Source organism: Malaclemys terrapin, chromosome 4, assembly GCF_027887155.1.
Source record: "Malaclemys terrapin pileata isolate rMalTer1 chromosome 4, rMalTer1.hap1, whole genome shotgun sequence".
In the NCBI taxonomy this organism is placed as follows: domain Eukaryota; kingdom Metazoa; phylum Chordata; order Testudines; family Emydidae; genus Malaclemys; species Malaclemys terrapin.
Window position 1 is genome coordinate 97,521,354 of NC_071508.1, and position 21,647 is coordinate 97,543,000.

The 21,647-nt window shown below is 42.1% G+C and overlaps 1 protein-coding gene across 1 annotated transcript in view; it reads right to left on the minus strand.

The window, feature by feature from the left end:
- SPRED1 (sprouty related EVH1 domain containing 1) overlaps positions 1-21,647 on the minus strand; it is a 102,433-nt gene that overhangs the window by 19,578 nt on the left and 61,208 nt on the right. Inside the window, exons 3-4 of the mRNA XM_054027845.1 lie at positions 17,039-17,207; positions 15,082-15,131 (exon numbers count right to left, since the gene is read on the minus strand). Coding sequence (XP_053883820.1) covers positions 15,082-15,131; positions 17,039-17,207 — 219 coding nt within the window. The remainder of the gene's footprint in view (positions 1-15,081; positions 15,132-17,038; positions 17,208-21,647) is intronic.

The window sequence follows — 21,647 nt, forward strand, 5'->3', positions numbered from 1 at the left end:
ATGGAATGTGGTACGCTGTCCTCGGGCGTAGCTTCAAAAGCCTGGTTTGTTCCCTGGCTGCGGCTTGCCCTGGCCGTGACCTTGGCCCTGGTTAGGCGTATTGTTACGTCTCCGCCTGTTATCCCTGCCACGACAGCGGTATGGTTCGTGCCGAGGGCGGTACTGCCTCTGTGGTGGCTGAGGTTTAAAGGGCTTGCGCTGTGTCACCGGGGTATGCATACCCAACGACTTAAGGATTGCTCGCGAGTCCTTAAGGCTATGTAACCTGGCGTCCGTTTGGTCGGAGAACAAGCCCGAACCTTCAAACGGGAGGTCCTGCAGTGTGGTCTGCACCTCTGGCGGAAGGCCTGAAGCCTGTAACCATGCCGAACGCCTCATCACTACCCGACGCGATTGTTCTAGCCGCTGCGTCGGCTGAGTCGAGGGAGGCCTGCAATGAGGTCTTGGCCACCGCCATCCCCTCGTCCACCAGGGCCGTGAACTCAGGATGCGCGTCAGGTGGTAGGGAGTCCTTAAACTTGGAGACTGATGCCCAAGAGTTAAAATTGTGTCTGTTTAGAATCGCCTGCTGATTAGCGATCCTCAGCTGAAGGCCCCCAGATGAATAGACTTCCCTCCCGAACAAGTCTAATCGCTTAGCTTCCTTGCCCTTGGGCGCAGGAGCTTGCTGGCCATGACGCTCTCGCTCGTTGACCGCCGAGACCACCAGCGAACAAGGAGACGGGTGTAAAAAGAGGAAGTCAAACCCTCTAGATGGGGCGAAGTATTTCCTCTCCACGCCTCTTGCAGTCGGTGCACTGGAGGCCGGCGTTTGCCACACCGTCTTATAGTTGGACTGGACTGTCCGTATAATCGGGAGAGCGACTCTGGAGGGCCCCTCCGGGCTCAGGATATCGACCATGGGGTCCTCCTGTTCTACAGTCTCCTCCGCTTGCAAGCCCAGATTGAGGGCTACCCGACGAAGCAGGTCTTGGTGCGCCCGATGGTCAATCGGGGGAGGGCCGGACACCATCGTGCCTGCTACTGCCTCGTCCGGCGAGGAGGAAGAGGTCGGGGCCTTCTGCCCATCCTCATCTTCTTGCAACCCGGCATCGACCGGTTGCTCCTCTGGGGCCTGACCCACATGTGCTCGGTGCCGAGTCCACTCCCTCCCGCTCCGGCGGTCTAGAGACCGTTGCCTCCTTATGCGATGGCGGGTGGTACCGCGGGGAGCGGGATCGGTACCCTGATGGCCCGGATCTCGAGGTCCTAGATGGGGGCCCTTACTGGTGGTAGGCCCAGGGTGTCCAGAAGGGCCATTGGCTCGGTTGGCCCCACTGGGAATGGCCATAGGCTTCGTAGTCCCTGCTAGCCTGCGCCCTATGGGCATACCCGCCGTACCGGCCCGAGTCAGTCTCCGAGACCACGGACGGTGACCTGGAAGGCCACGGCGGAGCCATAGGATGGTGCCGGTCCGGGTTTGGGGAGTAGCGCCTCTGCGACCAGGACCTGGAGCAGCGTCTCGCCGACCTGGATCGGTACCGGTGATCGCGGGACCGGGAACGACTACGGCTGGTCGGCCTCGGGTAACGTACCGCCGACGCCTCGCGGTGCCGACTCGTGCTTGGTTGCTGAGTCGGTGCCGACCGCTTGTTGAAGCCCGACTGCTGCAGTGCTTTCTGCACCGAGGGCAACCGGGAGTCCACCGAGGCGGAGCTCGACCGGGACCGGTGCCCTGAACGGTGCCGAGACGGCGACCGTGATGGGCGCACCATCGCCGGCTTGCCTCTGTGTGGCAGCTTCGGCGGAGCGTCCTCAGTACCTGTAGGGGCCTCAACGGACAATGCAATGAGGTCCTTAGCTGCCTCAAATGTGTCCGGAGTGGAGGGCTGTTCCAAGAGCTCCTCCAGGCCTTCATCCTCACTCGACGCGCCTATCCCGGGGCTCGACGGGCCTTTCGGCGCCGGAGCCACTACCGGGGTCTGTGCCGGGGCCGTACCGGCCTTAGGCGCACTCGAGGTCTTCACCGGCGCCGCCCTCTTATGTGGGGAGCGTCCTCGGGCCTTGGGTTGGCCCTTCGATTTTGCCGGTGAAGACGACTGGTGTCATACATGCCCCCGTTGGGTCGGTGCTGTGGGCTTCGGGTGACCCGCCGGCGCCGGTTCCCGCACCAATGCCGGGGCGCTCCGCACGGAGGCAGATGGTGCCGCCGAAGTGGAGGGCTGCAACGCCGTCTCCATGAGCAGCTGCTTAAGGCGAAAGTCTCTTTCTTTCTTAGTTCTGGGCTTAAAGGCCTTGCAGATCTTGCAGCGCTCTTTCTGGTGAGCTTCCCCCAGGCAGCGGAGACACGAGTCGTGGGGGTCGCTCAATGGCATAGGCTTGCGGCACGTGGCACAAGCCTTGAAGCCTTGGGCGTGCGGCATGCCCCGCCGCCCAGGGCCGGTGCCGGGGTTGACCAAGCAACCACAGCAGGAACTTTAAGTACCTAATGAGCTGTTAACTACTAAGCTCAACACTACTACTAAATAATTGATAACTGTTTGCTAAATAACACTAATGACTATGCTAAGGGATACTCTCCGACGAGAGACAGAGTTGTTCCAACGCCGCCACGGATGGTAAGAAGGAACTGGAGGGGTCGGGTCGGCAGGGATATATATACCCTGGAGCGGGGCGCCGCTCTGGCGGGAAGGAGGGGGCCCTGCCGGCCCGACGGGAGCCGCTAAGGGAAAAAGTTTCCGACGTCCGTGCACGCGGCGCGCGTACACCTAATGTGTAATGGACGTGAACAATCACTCGAAGAAGAATTTTCTTTCTGCCCGCTTGGAGATGGGGGGCAGAAAGGAGGGTGTCTGCCACAGGGCCTTAGTAATTTTTACCACTCCCTCGTGCACTGGCAATGCCACCTTGGAAGTGGCTGCTGCACTTAGCACATCGAACAGGGAGTCTGAGGGCTCTGCCAGTTCCTCAGCTTCCAGCCCCAGGTTTGAGGCGACCCTCTTCAAAATTTCCTGGTGGGCCCTTGCATCATCCTGGGAAACCAAGTGAGAGGGCCTTGCTACCGCCTCATCAGGCAAAGATGAAGAGGAGGCAGGTACAGATGGGTCTGTCAGCTCCGCCACTTCTGCTAAGGGAGCTTGGCCGAGGCTGGACGGCCTTGGGGAGCCTGCTCCGACTCCGCGTCCGAGTCAGGGGGTGGGCAAGAGACTGTCACTGACCATCTTTCAGATGCCCCTGAGACTGACCTATGCCTTGTGATGGGTGGGGAAAATCCCCAGGGGTTCCATGCTGCCCCTGGTGGCCCACAGGGGAATGCCAATAGTGGGTGGCCTTGGCCTGCGAGCACGGTCTCCTCCTTGCTTTCCGAGCCCGAGGACGGAGAAACTTGTCTGGGGGACTGGGATGGTACCGAGGCCACCTGTCTACCCCGATTCTGTCAGCTCTGGCTGTGGACTTCCATTGAGGACCTGTACGGAGACGATGGCTCTTGGTGCCAAGACCCCAATGACCGGTGTCAGCGTTCGGTGGATCGGTGATGGTAACCTGGCGATCGATGCATCAGTTAGAGAGTGGTGCCGCTCTGTAGATTGGGAAAGGGAGCAAGAAGACCGACGTGTCAGAGACTGTCAATGTGCTCACGGTGAACTGTACTGGTGGATCTGGCGACCAGGCTCTGGCGTCTCGACCCTCCAGAATGGTGCCGTGAGCTGTGAGAGCAGCTCGGGTGCTCCCGGCACCGGTGTTCTGGGCTTTGATCTGCACCAGATCGCTGGCAATTGATGCCTAAAACCCAAGGAACAGTGCCTCGAGTCCAGGGACCGATGCCGGGGACTCTGGCAGGCCAGCTGACCCGCATCCGGGGACTGGTGGCACTGTTCAGGCAAGTGCTGACAGGGCACCCACTGTGGTGAGGAGCAGTGCCACACTGATGGAGACCGCTGGAAGGGTCCCAAGGCAGGTTTACCTCTTGAATGGGGAGCCTCACCGGCTGGTGTGGGCGGTACCGGAAGGGACAGTATGTCCTGAGGATACAGCAGCACCAGGTGCTGAGTGCCTCTGCCACTTCCTGGGATGGGGTTGGGTCTTGACAGCTCAGAGCCTGGCCACCATCCAGAGGGGAAGAGCTGCCCCATGCAGGTTTTTGCTCTCCTCTGGCTCTCTCCTTCCTTTTACGGGACATAGGAGAATGCCCCCTCCCGGCCTTAGTTTGCTTTTTAGCTGGTACAGGGATGAGGAATGGCGCCAGTTGGAGGTTGGTGCCGGCGGTGCGTTCCGCACTGAGGCTGCAGTACTTGGAGCAGAGTCTGATCTTGTTGGCTCTGAGGCCGGTGCAAGGGCCGACTCCATAAGGAGCGTTCGGAGATGAACATCCAGCTCCTTTTTAGTCTGTGGGCTGAAGCTCTTGCAAATGCAACACTTGTCGCTCATGTGGGTTTTTCCTAAACACTTCAGGCAGATTTTATGGGGATCACTGACTGGCATGGTTTTTTTGCCACAGTCATAAGGTTTGAAGCCCAGGGACCAGGACATGCCCCCGTCCCTAGGCTGAATCCCACATGGGACTAACTATTTCTAACTTAACACTAAAGGAACTATTAAACTATGCAACTTTGAACAACTATATACAACAAATTCACTACTAGATATAGTACAGATGGGAAAGCTTGTGAAGCAAGGAGACGGTCCAGCACAGTCACTGGCAGCAAAAAGGAACTGAGGGGGGTGGAGACGGTGGTGCCCCTTATACCGGCGCATACGCGGGCCACTCCAGAGGGAACCAGAGCCGGTCTCCTATGGATACCACTGAGGGAAAAACTTCCGGCACCAGTGCATGTGGTGAGCACACATACCTATAATGGAATGGATATGAGCAAGCACTCAAAGAAGAACGAGAAAGATATAAAATTAACATGGAACACATTCAATGGATTAAAAGCTGGCTAATTGCTAGGTCTCAAATGTAACCGTAAATGGGGAATCATGATTGCACCGGTGTGTTTCTAGTGGAGTCCTATGGGGATTGGTTCTTGGCCCTATGCTATTTAGTATTTTTAAGTAATGACCTGGAAGAAAACAAAATCATCACTGAAAGTTTGCAGATGACACAAAAATTGGGAGAATGGTAAATAATGAAGAGGTCAGGTCACTAGTACAGAGAGCTCTGGATTGCTTGGTGAGCTGGACTCAAGCAAATATGTATTTGACCAAATGTAAATGTATACATATATGTCAATGTACATATTTAGGAACAAAGAACGTAGGCCATACTCATAGGATACGGGACTCTATCCTGGAAAGCAGTGACTCTGAAAAAGATTTTGGGATGGAGATGGATAATCAGCTGAACATGAGCTCCCAATGCAATGCTATGGAATAAAGGGCTAATGCAATCTTTGGATGCATAAATGGGGGAATCTTGAGTAGGAAGGTTATTTTACCTCTATACTTGGTATTGGTGCAACCAGTTCTGGCATATTGTGTTTAGTTCTGATGTCCACAATTCAAGAAGAATTATAAACAGGAGAGCATTCACAGAAGAGCGAGACGAATGATTAAAGGATTAGAAAACATGCCTTATAGCAATAGATTCAAGGAGCTCAATCTATTTATCTTAACAAAGAGAAGGTTAAGGGTTGACTTGATTACACTTTAAGTATCTACATGGGAATATTTAATAATGGGACTCTTCAATCTAGAGGAGAAAGATATAACATGAGTCAATGACTAGAAGCTGAAGCTAGACACATTCAGACTGGAAATAAGGCATAAATGTTTTATAGTGAGTAATTAACTCTCAGTACAATTTTCCAAGGGTAATGTTGGATTCTCCAATGAAAATTTTTAAATCAAGATTGGATGTTTTTCTAAAAGATGTGCTGTAGGAATTATTGTGACGAAGTTCAATGGCCTGTGTTATACAGGAGATGAGATTAGATGATCACAATGATTCCTTCTGGCTTTGGAATCTATGGATCCATGCTCCGGCACAAAAAAAAAAAAAGGTAAAAAACCCCTAAATGCTGGATTTAACGTGCAAATTTCTGAGCGCTAAATTGTCAAAGAAAGGTACCTAAGTTGTATCTACAAAATTTGCATATATTCAGCCATGTAACAGAAGTATGCAAAACATCTATTTGTGTATGCATTAGCATAGTTTGCAGGCATATCTTAGAGTAAGTCTACATTGCAGTTGGAAGTACACCTCTACCCCGATAGAATGCTGTTCTCGGGAGCCAAAAAAAATCTTACCGCATTATAGGTGAAACCGCATTATATTGAACTTGCTTTGATCTGCCGGCGTGCACAGCCCCCTCCCCCCCCCCCCCTCCGGAGCACTGTTTTACCGCGTTATATCTGAATTCGTGTTATATCGGGTCGCGTTATATCGGGGTAGAGGTGTATAAAATTTCCTGCTCGGGTAAAATGTACACATGCTAGCTTTGAGCTAAAGTGCTAAAAAATAGTGACATACAAACAGTTGCTATACTATGTTTTGTGTGGAGTTCCTTCCTATCATCTGTCCATATTTACTTGAGCCCAGCTTACCAGGCGATATAGATCTTTCTGAATTAGTGACCTGACCTCTTCATTATTTACCCACTCTCCCCAATTCAGGGCAGGGTGGAGATGAGAAGAAAGAAATGTACTAGAAATTCATAAGGTAATAACTGAGGAAGGAAAACTGTAGAAAGGTTGACATTTTGCCTAATGACACGGACAGTGTCCTTTTAATTATCTTCACAGTTTTTTTCCTATTCAAAATATCAGAAATGATTAGATTTCAACAAAGCCGCTTACTTTATATGGGTGCAAAATAGTTAAATGAACCAATAAACTTTTTTAGTGAACTCATAATTCAGAAATATCCAAAGCAATTTTATTAAATTTGAAAAAAGCTTTACTTTGGACAGAGGATATATATGCCAAATTTTAGTCCAATGTGAATTTTTATGGCATAATTATGAACATTTAAGAAACAGCATTTATAATGGAAATGCTGACTCAACTTGAAGAAGAGGTCCTAGAAACAAACTCCAGTTATACTGAAAAAATTCTTTAAATAAGAACCAAGCATGTAAAATCTTCCTTAAGAACGAAGTTACATTAAATATAATAAATATATATATTACACAAACACACATGCACACATCCTCCTCTTCTACTGTCCACAGCAATTACACACCGCCCACATTCAGTATCCTTTTACCAGTCTGCAAAGTTCAGCACAAGCATAGGTTATAGTCAGTATTATCTGTAAAGTAATCTACGCCAGTTTTTAATGCACAACGGAAATCTGGTTTGCTCCCAGCTGCTGGTATAATAATTACTGTCCTATGGTTGCTACGAGATACTAACATTTTTTTCCCCAAGACTACTAAAACATTTCTGTGCTCACAGGCAAAAGGATGCTGGGAAAAGCAATAAAATGAATCCAGCTGTAGCTCTCCAGCGGAATTCAAAGCCAGATGACAGCTGTAGAGAAAATGAAAACCAGAAAGAGCTTCTCTCTTCTTCAAAGCTTCTCTCCTCACTTTTCCCTTCTCCCAGTTTGCCAGAGCTAAGCCTTGGAGAGAATTCAGCATTGTTTTGCAAACATTGTTAAAGATGTTCTGTTTTCAGTATTTTGAATGATTATTCAGAAGGAAGGATAAAAAAAATCACATTTCCCTTACTTGTACTTTGCTTCCATGAGGCCTGAAATTTTGCTGCTTGATTCTAACCAACAGGTGAAGGTTTTAAGTAATTTTTTTTTTTATTTGAGTAAGTGAAACAGATCTCAATAAATTTAAAGTAACCACCTTCTGTTTTGGTTTATCTTAAAGTGATGGAGCAATTTTCAGATTTCGCAGTAAAGCCTTCACTACAAACAATCACATGCATTTTTTGGCCTAGATTCTGAAAGTGTTGAAATGTTGTCCAGATTAGTTTGAATATTTTTAAACAGTTTAAGAAAAATAAATAAGACATATGACATATATTGCTTCTCCTAAGTCTGCTTTGCCTAATCACAATGGAACACGATTTTTGGTGTCAAATCTGGTATACAAATTCATAAACCATAACAGGAAGTGGTCTACCTTTGAAAAAGTAAATAGGGAGAGATTAAATAGCTAATAATTTGTATTAATCAGAAAAAAATAGTAATTCCGCTTCCTTGTTTAGTATGCACTATCCCGCACACAGAATTGCTATATTAAATTTAAATAAGGAATACAGATGACTGTCACATTTACTGCTTGGAGTTAAACCTAATTAATATGCTATTTGCACCGCATACAAATAATTAGTGTAGGAATTTCTTGACCCCGTAATACATGAAACAAATGAAATTACAAACATCACAGTATCTCTGCTAAATTAGATTGCAGTTACTTGCATGAGGCCATAATGCTATAAATTATTTTGGTAAGATGAAGCCTAAACTTACTTCATTTGAACACAAAAACCTGGACACTCATTAAATATTACCTTTACAAAAAGGAACATGACCAACTCACATCCTATCTGCTGCAGTAAGACCATTTTAGACAATGTATGTGAATCACAGGCCTTTTTGCCACTTTGGCTGAAAACCTGAAGCACTTAATCTTGATAACAACAATCAAGCACTTCCTTGGAGTCAAAGAATATGACAACTTTTCTTTTTTTAACCATCAAGTTTAAATTTTCCTCTGTCTTTGCCTGCAGCAGGAAACTCAAGGAAGAACTTCCTGTCTTAGTACATCAAAACTGTAGTGAAACAGTGCTAGTGGCCTGTCAATCACACCAATATACCTGAACAACAAAATCTGTCAGGCATTGTAACATATTTGATGCATCTTGCAAGTCTCAAAATCAAAATTTACAATAAGCATATCAATTTGAAAGAAATAGGCAAGTATTCCAACAATACAGTATGCTTAGACTTCACTATCAGATGAAAACAGATTAAAAGATATTGATTAGTTCTTCACTTTTGGTTTATGATTCTTAACTTCTTCATTTAAAAATAAAAAAAAAATCACCTCTGTATCTATAAGTTTATATTTAGTCGAGGAAAACAACTATGGCCAGCCACTTAAAACTGCAGGTACACCAAATGCAAAAACATGCACTTCAGCTGAGCCCACATGTCCTATATTTAAACAAGAAAATCCGATAAATGCATGCCTCATTGCTTAGCTTCCCACTCATGAGCAATAAATGGGTCTCTGTGCACCCACTGTACTCAGTTAAAAATTTGTCCTTTAAGTCTCTATACATGTGTATGCGGAGATTTTATAAATATACACACACACACGAAGTCATTTATGATTGCACCAACCTTTTTATATAAATTTATATTTGGAATTAATGTAGTAACTAGTTAATAAATTGTACTTAAAATGTTAAGTTGAACCTACTGTAAGAAAATTGTTTTTGAAAAATAAATAATGTCAGCTAACCACTTATGGTGGTGAACTGGTATTTTATGGTGCTAAACAACAAAAATATGTAGACTGAGTGCTAACAGTGAAAGTCTTCAGATATAACACACAAGTGATTTAATAAATGGTAGTTTTAGTCTCACTAATCAATAAATATACCTGTACCATTCTTTCACTTAATAGCAGTTTGGGAAAAACTGAAGTGCCGATTTTTTCTTTAAAGAATGTTTAGGATTTCAATAATATTTTCTGCAGTTGAAAAGTAAATATTAAATTATATAGTTTGAAGGTCAAATGAAAATGATATCAATTGAAAAAACTTGTTAGATTTGGTTGTCAGCTGGGAATTTTCTTAAGTTTCTTCAGGATTCTTCATTTACACAATCTACCTTCTCCCTCATTAATTCTAGATAGAAAGAATTATCTAGAATTATCTATCTATCCTTCAGCTTTTGTATTGGAAGGTATGAACTCATTTTCATTTTTTAAACTATTTAATTATTCATGTTCTGTAACCTGCCTTGCCTTTATTAAAATGTTGTGTGGCCAAACTTCCAGTCTTTATACTAATAATATTCCTATGGATTTCAGTAGCAGCAGAACTTATGCTCTAACATACATTTCTTTCATTTAAACCAAAAAGCCATCTGAACATAAAGTTACAGACCCTTAAAAAAAAAAAAAAAAAAGTTATAAAGCAAGAAGTTCAGTTATCACCAAACTTAGCTCCCACACATTAAAGGGATTTTATAACAGTGTAATATTATTATATACATATCTTTTAATAGGTCTACACTAGTAGAAGTACAAATGAGTCCAGAGATGTTATGTAGATTTTGAATTTCTAGGGTTTTGATAGTTTTAAATAACTAGTTGTTTTATAATAAAATGTATTATATGCTAAATATTGTATTGTAAATATTGTACAGTAACTCCTCACTTAAAGTCGTCCGGGTTAATGTTGTTTCGTTGCTGATCAATTAGAGAACATGCTTGTTTAAAATTGTGCAATGCTCCCTTATAACATCATTTGGCAGCCACCTGCTCTGTCCACTGCTAGCAGGAAGAGCAGCCTGTTGGAGCTAGCTGGTAGGGGCTTGAAACCAGGGTGGACCGACACCCTCCATCAGCTCCCCACTCCCCTAAGTTCCCTGTGTGGCAGCCACCCAGCAGGCTGTCAGTTGCCGGCAGTTCAGCTGTCCCTCCCCCCACTGCCATGTGCTGCTCCTGCCCTCTGCTTTGGAGCAGGGCAGGGAGAGAGGGAGGCTAATGTCAGGGTGTCTCCCTCCCCCCACTTCTGCACCCCACTTTCCCCATCTCCATGGGGGGAAGGGGGAGAACAACACGACAGGGCTCAGGAAGGAGGGAGCTTCCTGGGAGCAGCTGCTGTCAACTTGTTGATCTACTTAAAAAGGCAGTGTACTTAGAGTGGGGTCAGCATACTTAAAGGGGCAATGTGCATCTCTCTCACACAGGGTGTGTCTCTCTGTCTGCCATGCTGTCTCCCCTCCCTCCATTCATGCTGCCTTGTTAATGTAGCCTCACACTCTACAACAATGGGTTAACCCCTAAGGGCTCAGCCAAAAGCTAGTTCATCATTTAGCAGTAAGGCATTCCCTCTGACTTCACCACCTCAACCAAGCTTCACAATCATCATCGCTGTGTACAGTATTAAATTGTTTAAAACGTACAGTGTGTGTGTGTGTGTGTAAAAAAAATAAAAATAAAATATAGTCTTTTGTCCGGTGAAAAAAATTTCCCTGGAATCTAATTCCATCCGTCCCCCAATTTACATTAATTCTTATGGGGAAATTGGATTCACTTAACATCGTTTAGCTTAAAGTTTAATTTTTCAGGAACATAACTACAATGTTAAGCAAGGAGATACTGTATTGTAAATACTGTAAAATGTATTACATGCTAAATATTACAATATTCTTACTGCACATGTACACAATCTTTTTGTGGGATCTGTGTAGTATGATGATTTGAGAAAACTGCAAAACCGTGTTAAAAAGGTGGATTAACATTTAAGAACCTACTACAAACATCAGCAAAATATCTTTGAAATTTCAGTGAATTTGTCTAGCATCCCAACTAACAAACAATAATATGAACTGCAGAATTCTGCTATATAGCGGGGCTACTTTGCTGATGTGAATTTCAGGACACTACTTTTTGTAGCAATATCTTTATAAGTTTGAATACAAGTCCGCCCCCTTGTATTTTAACTACAGATTGCGAGGATGAGCTCTATTGGACATATAAAATTCTGGCTTAAAACAAGTGGATTATGCCTCAAAGATTAAAATAAATATTTTAGCATTTTCATCTCTGAGCAAAGAACAGTTCAGATTAGGTCAAATTTGGGGCTTATCTTTTAGATGTATCTGCCAATATTTTAAACACTCTCCTGCTCCTCTCTCTCCCCTCCACCCTCATTTTTTTTTTTTTTTAAAACTAAAGGCTTATTGTGCACATATACTGAGTCATTAAAATTTAAGCATATATCAAAGAAAGTACTACCTAATAATTGGAAGAGATGTCTGGATTAGAACAGTGGAATGGGGATGAAGCCTTTTAAGATTTAGTGCAATAAAACTGGATGAGCCCTGTCTCTCCAGATATTTAGCACAGGAACTTTTGTCAAGGAAGTGATTATAGACCTCTTCATATAGCAAACCCCCTAGAGTCCAGAGCTGGAGTACTTACCTTGATGGAAGAGAGGTTAGGCTCTCAAACAAGGGGGGGGGGGGAATGTAGTCTAGAGGGTTAGGGTTGAAGAGTAAGCAAGTTATGTGGTACAATCAATGAAATAATCTAGCGATGCTGCTGTTATGCTAATCCTGCAATGAAGTAACATAAAAGAGCACCAAGCCCTACAGAAGCATCGCTGTACTGAATCTGGTTGAAATGTGTTATTTAACTATAGTCAGACTAGTAGATCTTAGCATGTGACAGATTCCGCAACCCTTCCAGTCCATAGAACACATATGGCTAAACAGAAAGTTCAAAATTCAGTCAGAATTTGCCCTGTGCTGCAGCTTCAGCAAGGAACTCCTCATACTTCAAAGGGCAGAGCTACCTGTTAGCAGTCAAGAAGCAATAGGGCACAGCTGATGCATTTTGTTCTGCTCCATGTGTGACATTAGTGCCAATTATTTAATCTAATTTGCCCTTAACCATAAACACACTTCTGATCAACCCAATCTGCTCTTAGTAGTGGTGGTGGTAGAACACAGAACTGAACAAAACTTGGCAGTTGTGGCTTGGGTAGGTGGGTCATCAAGGGTATCTAGAAGCATAGCTGGGTGGGGTGCTGACAGGATTTCTACAAATAATGGTACTGGAAGTCAGGGAGCTCATAAGCGAGCTTGGTGCAGCTGACTGTGGGAAGAAGGAGAGCACGCAGGCGCCTGAGACTAGTATCGGGCCCCTCACCTTGTGGTAGTGTGCTTCCTCCTCAAGTGCTCCTTCCTTACTGGGATGCAGCAAGGGGAACTGCAATAGAGGGGGTGCCTGGCTGCCTGTTCAGAGACAGAGTGGCCAAAACAGAACCTACAAATAAATGCTTGCAGCCTTCCCATAGCATAACCAAACATACGAGATTCAGCCTGACCTGCAGGAATGTGAGACAGGGCGCCAAATGCAATACTGCATGGAACTTGGCAGTTCTGAAAGGGACTGCTAGTGAAATACCCAGAATGGTGATTATTTTTAAGATGACCAACTTCATACTTCCTTAACCTCACCAATAAATGGTATCTAACTCCACCACTACCGCACACACTTCAACAACAGTGAACCACAGACCCGGTCTACCCCATGTGAGGCTGTAAGTGTGCTCTGATTATGCCCCTTCCTACCATCAATGCACTCTCTACTCTAAGGAAGTAGGAAAGGATGGTGTACAACTGCCTATGCCAGCCTAGGATTCCTCCATACTAAGGGAATCCTGAGCTACCCAGTTAATACATCTTTTCAGAACCTTATCCCTGGTGGCTAGAGCAGTTGCTCCAAATATTTGTATATTAGAGGGGAAAATTAAGGCTTATTAATTGATTGTCGAAGTTTTGCTTTCACTAGCAGTGTAAAATCCTTGTCTGAAAATATAAGTAAAGGTACGCAATAAACACATGTCTTTTTCTGTCTCATCTACTGCGTGAATTTCTTCATTACCAAAATATCCCTTACTTTACTATGCCATGCAGATAGAATGGGAGAACTTATTTTGATATTTGTTTTGCCACCAAGAGACAGATAAGAAATATGACTACAATAGGGATTGCTAATCATGATGGCACTTCACACTGTGTATTCTGGACTGTCTGGGATACTGTACTCAGATGAATTTTATCTATAAATTCAGACTAATTGTAAACTCAGACTAATTGCTATGAATAGGGGTAACAACCATCTTTTGTGAAGGAAAACTGAGTCCCCACTCTCCCTATAATACAAGTAATTCTATCATTATAAACTTGTCTAAATTATGTTAGTTTAAAATATATAAAATATTAATGTGATTTTCCCCCAACAATATTATTGTTCCTTCTATCTATAATTAATAACAGTGTCCCCAGACTGTGAGGTGTGCCCCCTCAGGGGTGTGGGGGTATGCAGAGGAACATTTTGGGGTGGGGACATGTGTCAGGGACAAGGCCAGCCACCATGGGGGGCAGGAAGGGAGCACCACACAGCCCCCTCCACCCTCAGCCCCACTCCACCCCCAACTGCAGTTCTCTTCTACCCCCAGCTGCAGCTCCACTCTCTGTCCTCAGGCCAGCTCCTCCTCCTTCCCAGTTCTGTCCCCAGCTCCATCTTCAGCCCAAGCTCCTCTGCTGAGCCAACTCTGCTGTAACAGACTGTAGTTGGGACTTACATGCTTATAAATGAAGAAAAGCACCTATGCTTTATACAGAGGTGACGTGGGTTTTTAATTGTATAACTTGGTAGTTATTACTACATATCAATTTCAGAGTACTCAATGGTGTCTGAATAAGGGAGCTTGTTAAACTCTAATCTCATCGATGTCTATAGAAATTGCTCAAGAACAGTTCAAATAAAAATTAATCCTGTAATGTTGCTATGGTCAATAAAACCTTTAAAAGATGTGTAGGGACAGCTTTAACTATGGCACCAGCTTTATTTAAAATTATCTGAAGTTTTCCAATATGACTAACCTGTTTGGACTGGACTTTTCCCACTGCTTCCTCTAAGACTCTCTCAGGTTGTGTTGCAGACCCTCCAAAAAAAAACACCCCACGAACCAAACAAAAAACCCACAACCCTAATCATGCCCAGTGCCAGCAGAGTATACAATACCACAATGACATCCAGGTCAGCAAATAAAACTGTATATTTTTGAAAGACCCTGGCTCCTCTGCTTTTCTTTAAATGTTACCAGAGGATCAGACTTTGTTTCAACAGGACACATGTTCCCCTGGAACAGACAACAAACTTAAAAATTGGACTTTTAAAATGGCAAACCATCTCCTTGTTTAATATGTATTACAAAGATATGAGATGGGCTGGATTATAAATTACTTTCCAAAATAATGAATCTAGGAAACTCACTTTAATTAAACTTTAACTACTATAAGTACTAGGAAGAAGCAGCAAAATAAAATTACAAAAGTCAATCAACTGTCATTTGCTCTAAATTATGTGATTGGTATAAAGCTAAAACACTTACTTGAAAGCCATCTTCAGCCACTTCAGCATCACTGTGCAATGGTGGACAACCTGTGGAAAAATGAAAAGGGAAAAAATAAACAACATTCGTTTTACTTCCTTCACTATATATGGCTTCAATCATTCCATCTGAACTTCCAATAACCACCTAGGATACAAAAACTGAACTAAATACATAGACCTTTAAATAAGTAGATACACTGCTTCATCATTTATGGTTACAAGCCTATCATACAGGTTCCTAATACTTCTGCTGCTCCTGTCAGCATGGTCTTCTAACTAGCTTGCAGTTCTGCTTTGCTATGTTCTTACCATGGACTATTTCTAGTCACCTACTTATTTGCTTTTCTCTCCTTGTCTTGTAAAAGCTCCCCCTGCCCCCAGAAATCTCTACCATGAATCAGAATTAAGAAAGCACTCTTTTTTGGATTAAATATTTTACAGATTTTTCAAACATTAATATATTTTGTTCTACTCCCTCATACTAGAATCTTGCAACTCCCAGAATTATGCCTTAAGCTGCATCAATTGGTAAAAAGGCAATATGTTGCACATATCTAAAGACAAAAATATTTCCTTCAAAAAGTTACTTTGGAATACCATCAATAAGTGCACACACACAATACACAAGGATAAACATTAAAGGGAAAAAACAGTGTGTGCTCAAATGTTCACTGATTAGTCTTGCATTTTTTCCCTCAGAGCTCAACTCATGACAAGTCTTTTTAATAGAACAAAACAATTAGCATTCTGCCTTTTACTTGCATTGCTTCATGTACATAAAAAAAAAAAAATCTCAGAAGGATATCTACATAGAATATTAAACTCTCCATTGTTTGACCTTCCCTTTTATACGTCTGAAAGGGACATTCCCTCCCTTTTCCATTGGCAATTTTTTTTTGCCTCCTCCCCATTTATTGTGTTTCTACCTCAAAACAGTCTTTGTTTTACTGTCCTTATGCATCAGTTTCTATGATACAAGCACAGCTCTGGGCCTGTGTGTCAATTAGGCCACGTCTACATTACCCACCGGATCAGCGCGTAGTAGTCTATCTAACGGGGATCGATTTATCGCGTCTTGTCTAGACGTGATAAATCGATCCCCGAATCGACACCCGTACTCCACCTCGGCAGGAGAGTAAGCGGAATTGATGGGGGAGCCGCGGTGGTTGACTTGCCGCCATGAGGACGGCCAGGTAAGTCGAACTAAGATACTTTGACTTCAGCTACGCGAATAGCGTAGTTGAAGTTGCGTACCTTAGATCGATACCCCTGTGCCCCCAGTGTAGACCAGCCCTTAGACCAGAGCTTAAGATTTTTCCATGAGACATTTTCCCACAGATCCTACTTAAAAATCATGCATGAAGTTACTTTGACAGCGTCATTTTAAAAAATTACTATGAACTAAGCATCTCAGCAAAGAAAGTAATCTTAAAGGTGTCTGACCATTCAGCTACATGGTTCACATGCTAAGAACATATAATTTGACATTTCCCTAGAGATACTAGTGTGGATCCATTGATATATACAAAACAGTATCAACAAATGGGAAAGATGGACTTGTAGTTAAAGCATAGGACTGGGAATTTATGGATATGGTCAAGTCAGTTCCATCGCAGGCCTCTGGCATGATCTGGGTAAGTCACTAAACCTCTTTATGCCTCTGTTTTCTCATTTGTAAAATGGAGATAATGCTTCTTCATTACACAGGCATGTTTTGAGAATTAGTTCATTAGCAAAATATTAGGACCTTAGATGGAAAGCGCTAGAGAAATTCAAAGTATTATTAAACTGTCCAACCATTACAACCATAGTATATTGTGGAACAACGCAAATTTTTAAGTACTTAACAGCATTACATCAAAATACATTTTATGGTGTCATTTCACAAGGTTAATACGGATTCGTTTAAAAAACAAAAACAAAAAACAAAAAAAAACCCCCAAACCAAGACATACCTTGAGAGATATCTTCTACAGCTCTACGGATGCCTCTGTCAAATGCTCGTGCATCAGCAGGACTCTGAAATGTAAGGCCAAACTTCTTGTCATCAATCTTCCAGTGGTGAAAAGTTGGGGTAACTTTGTTGTAAATGAGGTCCTTCTTTAATGTACATTCCAAAACCACCTTCCAGAAATTAAGAGGAAAAAAAATTGTAATTCTCTGAAAATATCACAAATTTGTAAAGAAAGGGTATTCAGTATACATCTTTGGAATTTTACTTGAAAAATGACTTCTTAAATACAGTTAACAAGTCCTTGTTTAATTTCTTCCCAGTACAAGCAAGCAGTTTCAATTAAGGCCAGGTCTACATTAGAAACTTTTGCCAATATAGAAATGTCATTGAGGAATGAGATTTTTCTTTAGTGACATTTTTATACCAGCAAGAGCCCTGGTGTTGGCATTATTTTCCAGCATGAAAATGCTTTTGCCAGTATAGCTTATTTTGCTTGCCAAACCAGTATAAGCTATACTAGCAAAAGAACTTTTTTTTTATTATTAAACAAAATCTTCCTATCACTCTGCCATTTTTCTGTTTAAAAGTTATCACACAGTAAGCTTCAGTTATATTACATTTGTTGCTAAAAAATGTCAATAGTGAACAACCTGTAACAAGGGCCTTATTATCTCATGTTTTCGCAGCACTGTTTAAATTTAAAGCACTTCATGATAAGTTGTTACATACTATTTTTTTCCTTTAACCTTGCCATATAGTCTTTTCAGAATGCTAACTTCAGCATTTGTTTTGTACAACATAGTTACAAACACACATAATATAAAATCTCTTATAGTAAATGAAAAACAATTATTTTGAACACAGTATTTGATTAAAGAGAAGACTCGATCAATGTTTTCTGCATATCATTTTTACCCACTAATTATAAGTACCTCTTGAAAGCAAAATTCTGTTTCCTTATACCACTAAGGTTCCCTCACCACAAAAGCATATTTGCCACTGGATTGCACTATTTATATTTTTTTAAATATAGGTCATTTGCAATTTCTGGGGAAACCAACATAGAAAATAATTTGCAAAGATTACAGTTAAGAAAAAGAGGGTCATTCTGGGCCATCAACATGCTGTGTAAGAAATATTAGGTTCTTAAGCCAATCACTGGCATTTTTCTGATGACAAAGTCCTATATTTAGAACAGCTCTGAAGGAGATAACATTAGTTGTTAGATTACCTATATTAGCCTTCCTTCTCCTCCCAATCCAGGATTGTTCCCCAGATTTTTTTTTTTTTTTTAATGCTTTGTCTAGTCCATTTTGAAGCATGTGATGTGATGGAACTTCCTTTGCTTCTCTTGGAAAACCATTACACAGTTAAGGTGAATTTAGGACTATTTATCTTCCTATTTGGCTTTTGTATTCCTTATTCATCCCACTTTTCAGACTTCAATTGTCTTCTATCGTCAATAATTACTCCTCTCTATGCAACATTAATTTTAATTTAGATCTTTTACTCTTTCCTTACATATGAATCTCTTCAGATTCATAATTATTTTTGTTGCTCGTCTCAACTCCCTCCAAATGGTTGATACTGAGGTACTCTATTCTAGGTATAACTGCCTGCAAAGAGAGAAATTATGGCTTCTGGCTACCTGCCTTTACATGTGCATCAAAAAACCCCAAACCAGAGTGTGATATGGTAGCAAAAAAAACATTGTCTATTTTTAATTTGCAGTCCACTATCACCCTATGTCTCTTTTGGTACTAGTGCTTTGTAAGTTTCTTCCTCCAGCTCAATGTTTTCATTTTGGATTGTTCCTCTTCTTCCCCAACATTAATATTTCTTCTTCATTTTTAATAATATATCACCAGGTCCATTTGTATTTTTGTATCTTATGGTGTTCAAAATGCCTCCTTATCTGGAACCAAAATTATGTTATTTACACTCGAATCCACAACAAAAGATGTGAAGTACAGGAACACTGATTCCGGCAGTTACCTGACTGGACATCTGCTCCCAGCTGTGTTAATCTAAACACCAGGAGATAAAATTAAATGAAGGATGGGAGAAAAATCAGTGCTTTAATTTTGTTGCTAACATGTGAGGGAAGTCTATTTTGAGACAAACATCCTTTACAGTAGCATTAACCACCTTGTGCTGAAAACTAGCATTTCTGGATGGCAAGAATGCTTATACAAGATACATTAGCACTGAGTCAACCTCCAGGCTGGCTATAAATTATAATGCTATTCACAAATCCAGACTGTCACTTGATCAAAAGAAAGGGGTTTTGGTGGTCCCCCACCCCTTTTGTTAAACTGTTTTATGGAATATCTGTTTTCTATATTACTCAATATATTTCTCTATGTGAAATACATACAGATCCCTAACCCAGTTTAGACACTAGGATAAAGTTTAAGTTGCAAACCCATAGCCAAATATCCAAATTACTCCTGATACCCTATGTAAACCCAAAGGCCCTGTTTTCCCCTCTGCAGCATAGAACAGAAGAATCTCTCACTTGCTCTTAATGTTCCCCCAAAGAAGCAGAATTTCAAGAATGCCTCCCTCATTTTCTTAAGCCCACAGATAACTCTCTCTGCTAAAGACAAGTCGTTGGGGATTTTCAGGAATTCCACCTCCATGAAGAGCTTAGAGATCTTTAGATGAACAGAGTTATACAAACTTGTTAGGAATTATGTTTATATGGACCCATGGAGAATCTGCTTTTTTCAGCACGTGTCCCTGAAGCACCAGCAGATTTCTGGTTCGAATGAAGCAACATTACTCCATTTCTATAGTGTCTGGTCTTGCCCATCCAGAGTTTGAGTTGTCTTTCAGCATTAAGTTATGCTAGTTTTGCCAACACTCTGCAATTTCCCTCATCCCTCTTGTTGGGTGGTATGAAGGCCAATGGCAATACATGCAGGTGGTACAGGTAGATAACCTTGATCTCTGGCAGATTTCGTGGCTGGAATAAATGAAGTAGATATAATCTGGTCCCACATCTAAAACAGTACTTAAGACTGTCACCCAAGATTTGAAATTTTCTTTAAAAAGCCCCCAATTCAATATAATGGCATGATATAATTTTCCAAAATAGGTAGAATAAAAGATTTCATCCTGGAGAAGGGAATTGTAGAGAAAAGCTCTTTCAGTAATGGTTGGCATGCTATTTCTCTGCATTCAAGAGCCAAGCTTCCTTCTACTTCCTTACAAATATCTTGGATTCTTCCATTCTTAAAAAGTGCTTACTAACCGCTCATCTGTCTTAATGCAACAACCATCCTGGAGAGACGTACGATATTGTGCCACATCCAACAGGATATCTATTTAGGTCCCTGCATATTCTGTGGTTGAAGAATTTTCCCTGATCCATACAATGCTGCTAAATCATGCTGTAGATTCTAAAAATTTTCCTTAAAATAGCTATTACCCATGTTTCTGAAGATAACTCGGGAAACATGAACCAAGTTTATATCAATGCAATTTTGTCTTCCGAAGCCTGCAGATATCCTGAAACATAGTGCTGAGGTGTGAACTGGCCTGCTCATAGTAAATGATTAATTCAAACCTAAATAAGACAATCTAAATATCAATACTTATTTCTCTACTGTGCTTTCCCCACAATCCTGAATTGCCATTCTGATGCTTTCCAGGGGCACTCAGGGTTATGAGGCAGTTCACTATCACCCATCCATAGTGTAAGAACTGTGTCTGCAGTGGGTCAGCTCCCTGACTCCATCAAGAAGCCCCTGGGTCACACTTCCAGATGTCATGCGGCTAACAAAGGTTCCAGCTTCCCTACTGCCTACTCCTAACCCTGTGTTATGCATGTCAATTTAAAAAAACAAAAAACAAAAATCTGCGGTATACTAAAATATGAAGATGTGGGCATAGTCCAAAAACTGGGTTTAACAGGGTCTACTGTTCTTATTATTCATTTTGATACTGAATAAAAACCCTCCACTTGAATACTCAGTTGAAGCTGATGTAGAATTCTCAGTTTTATATACCATAATCCAAGGACCTCACTCACAGAAGTTAGGTCCCATTTGCCATATCAAACACATAATTTTGCATCTATTTGGTATAATGAATTTTTTTTAAAAGATTATTAATTTGAATTTTCTGTGCAACTTTTTTGTTTTAAAAGGATGATTTATTAACCTACCATCCCAAAAACTAAATATTTATACTTTCAGATAAGATATACATAATTGTTTCCATGATTCTGGCCAGAAAAATGTCATTTTACTACCATCAGCTATTGTTACCAGCCTCTAACTCTGCATCACATAATACTTATTATTTTTCCCTAGTGGAATATGTGTATATATATTCAAGAGACAACATGCAAGTGTACACGTGTAAGTGTGCTGTGAACAGAAATTATTGCTTGCTAAATTATCATGCATCCCAACTAGCTTAGATTTTCAACCTGAATTAACATTTCATTGGTTTGAATGCCATAATCTCATAACAGTTACAGCAGAGAACCTATAGACTTCATGAGAACACTCAACGGACAAAACACTAAAAGGTTACCGAAATAAAGCTATTATACTTTATAAAATATACAAACAGAATATTACTTCTGTGTAGTGCAAGTC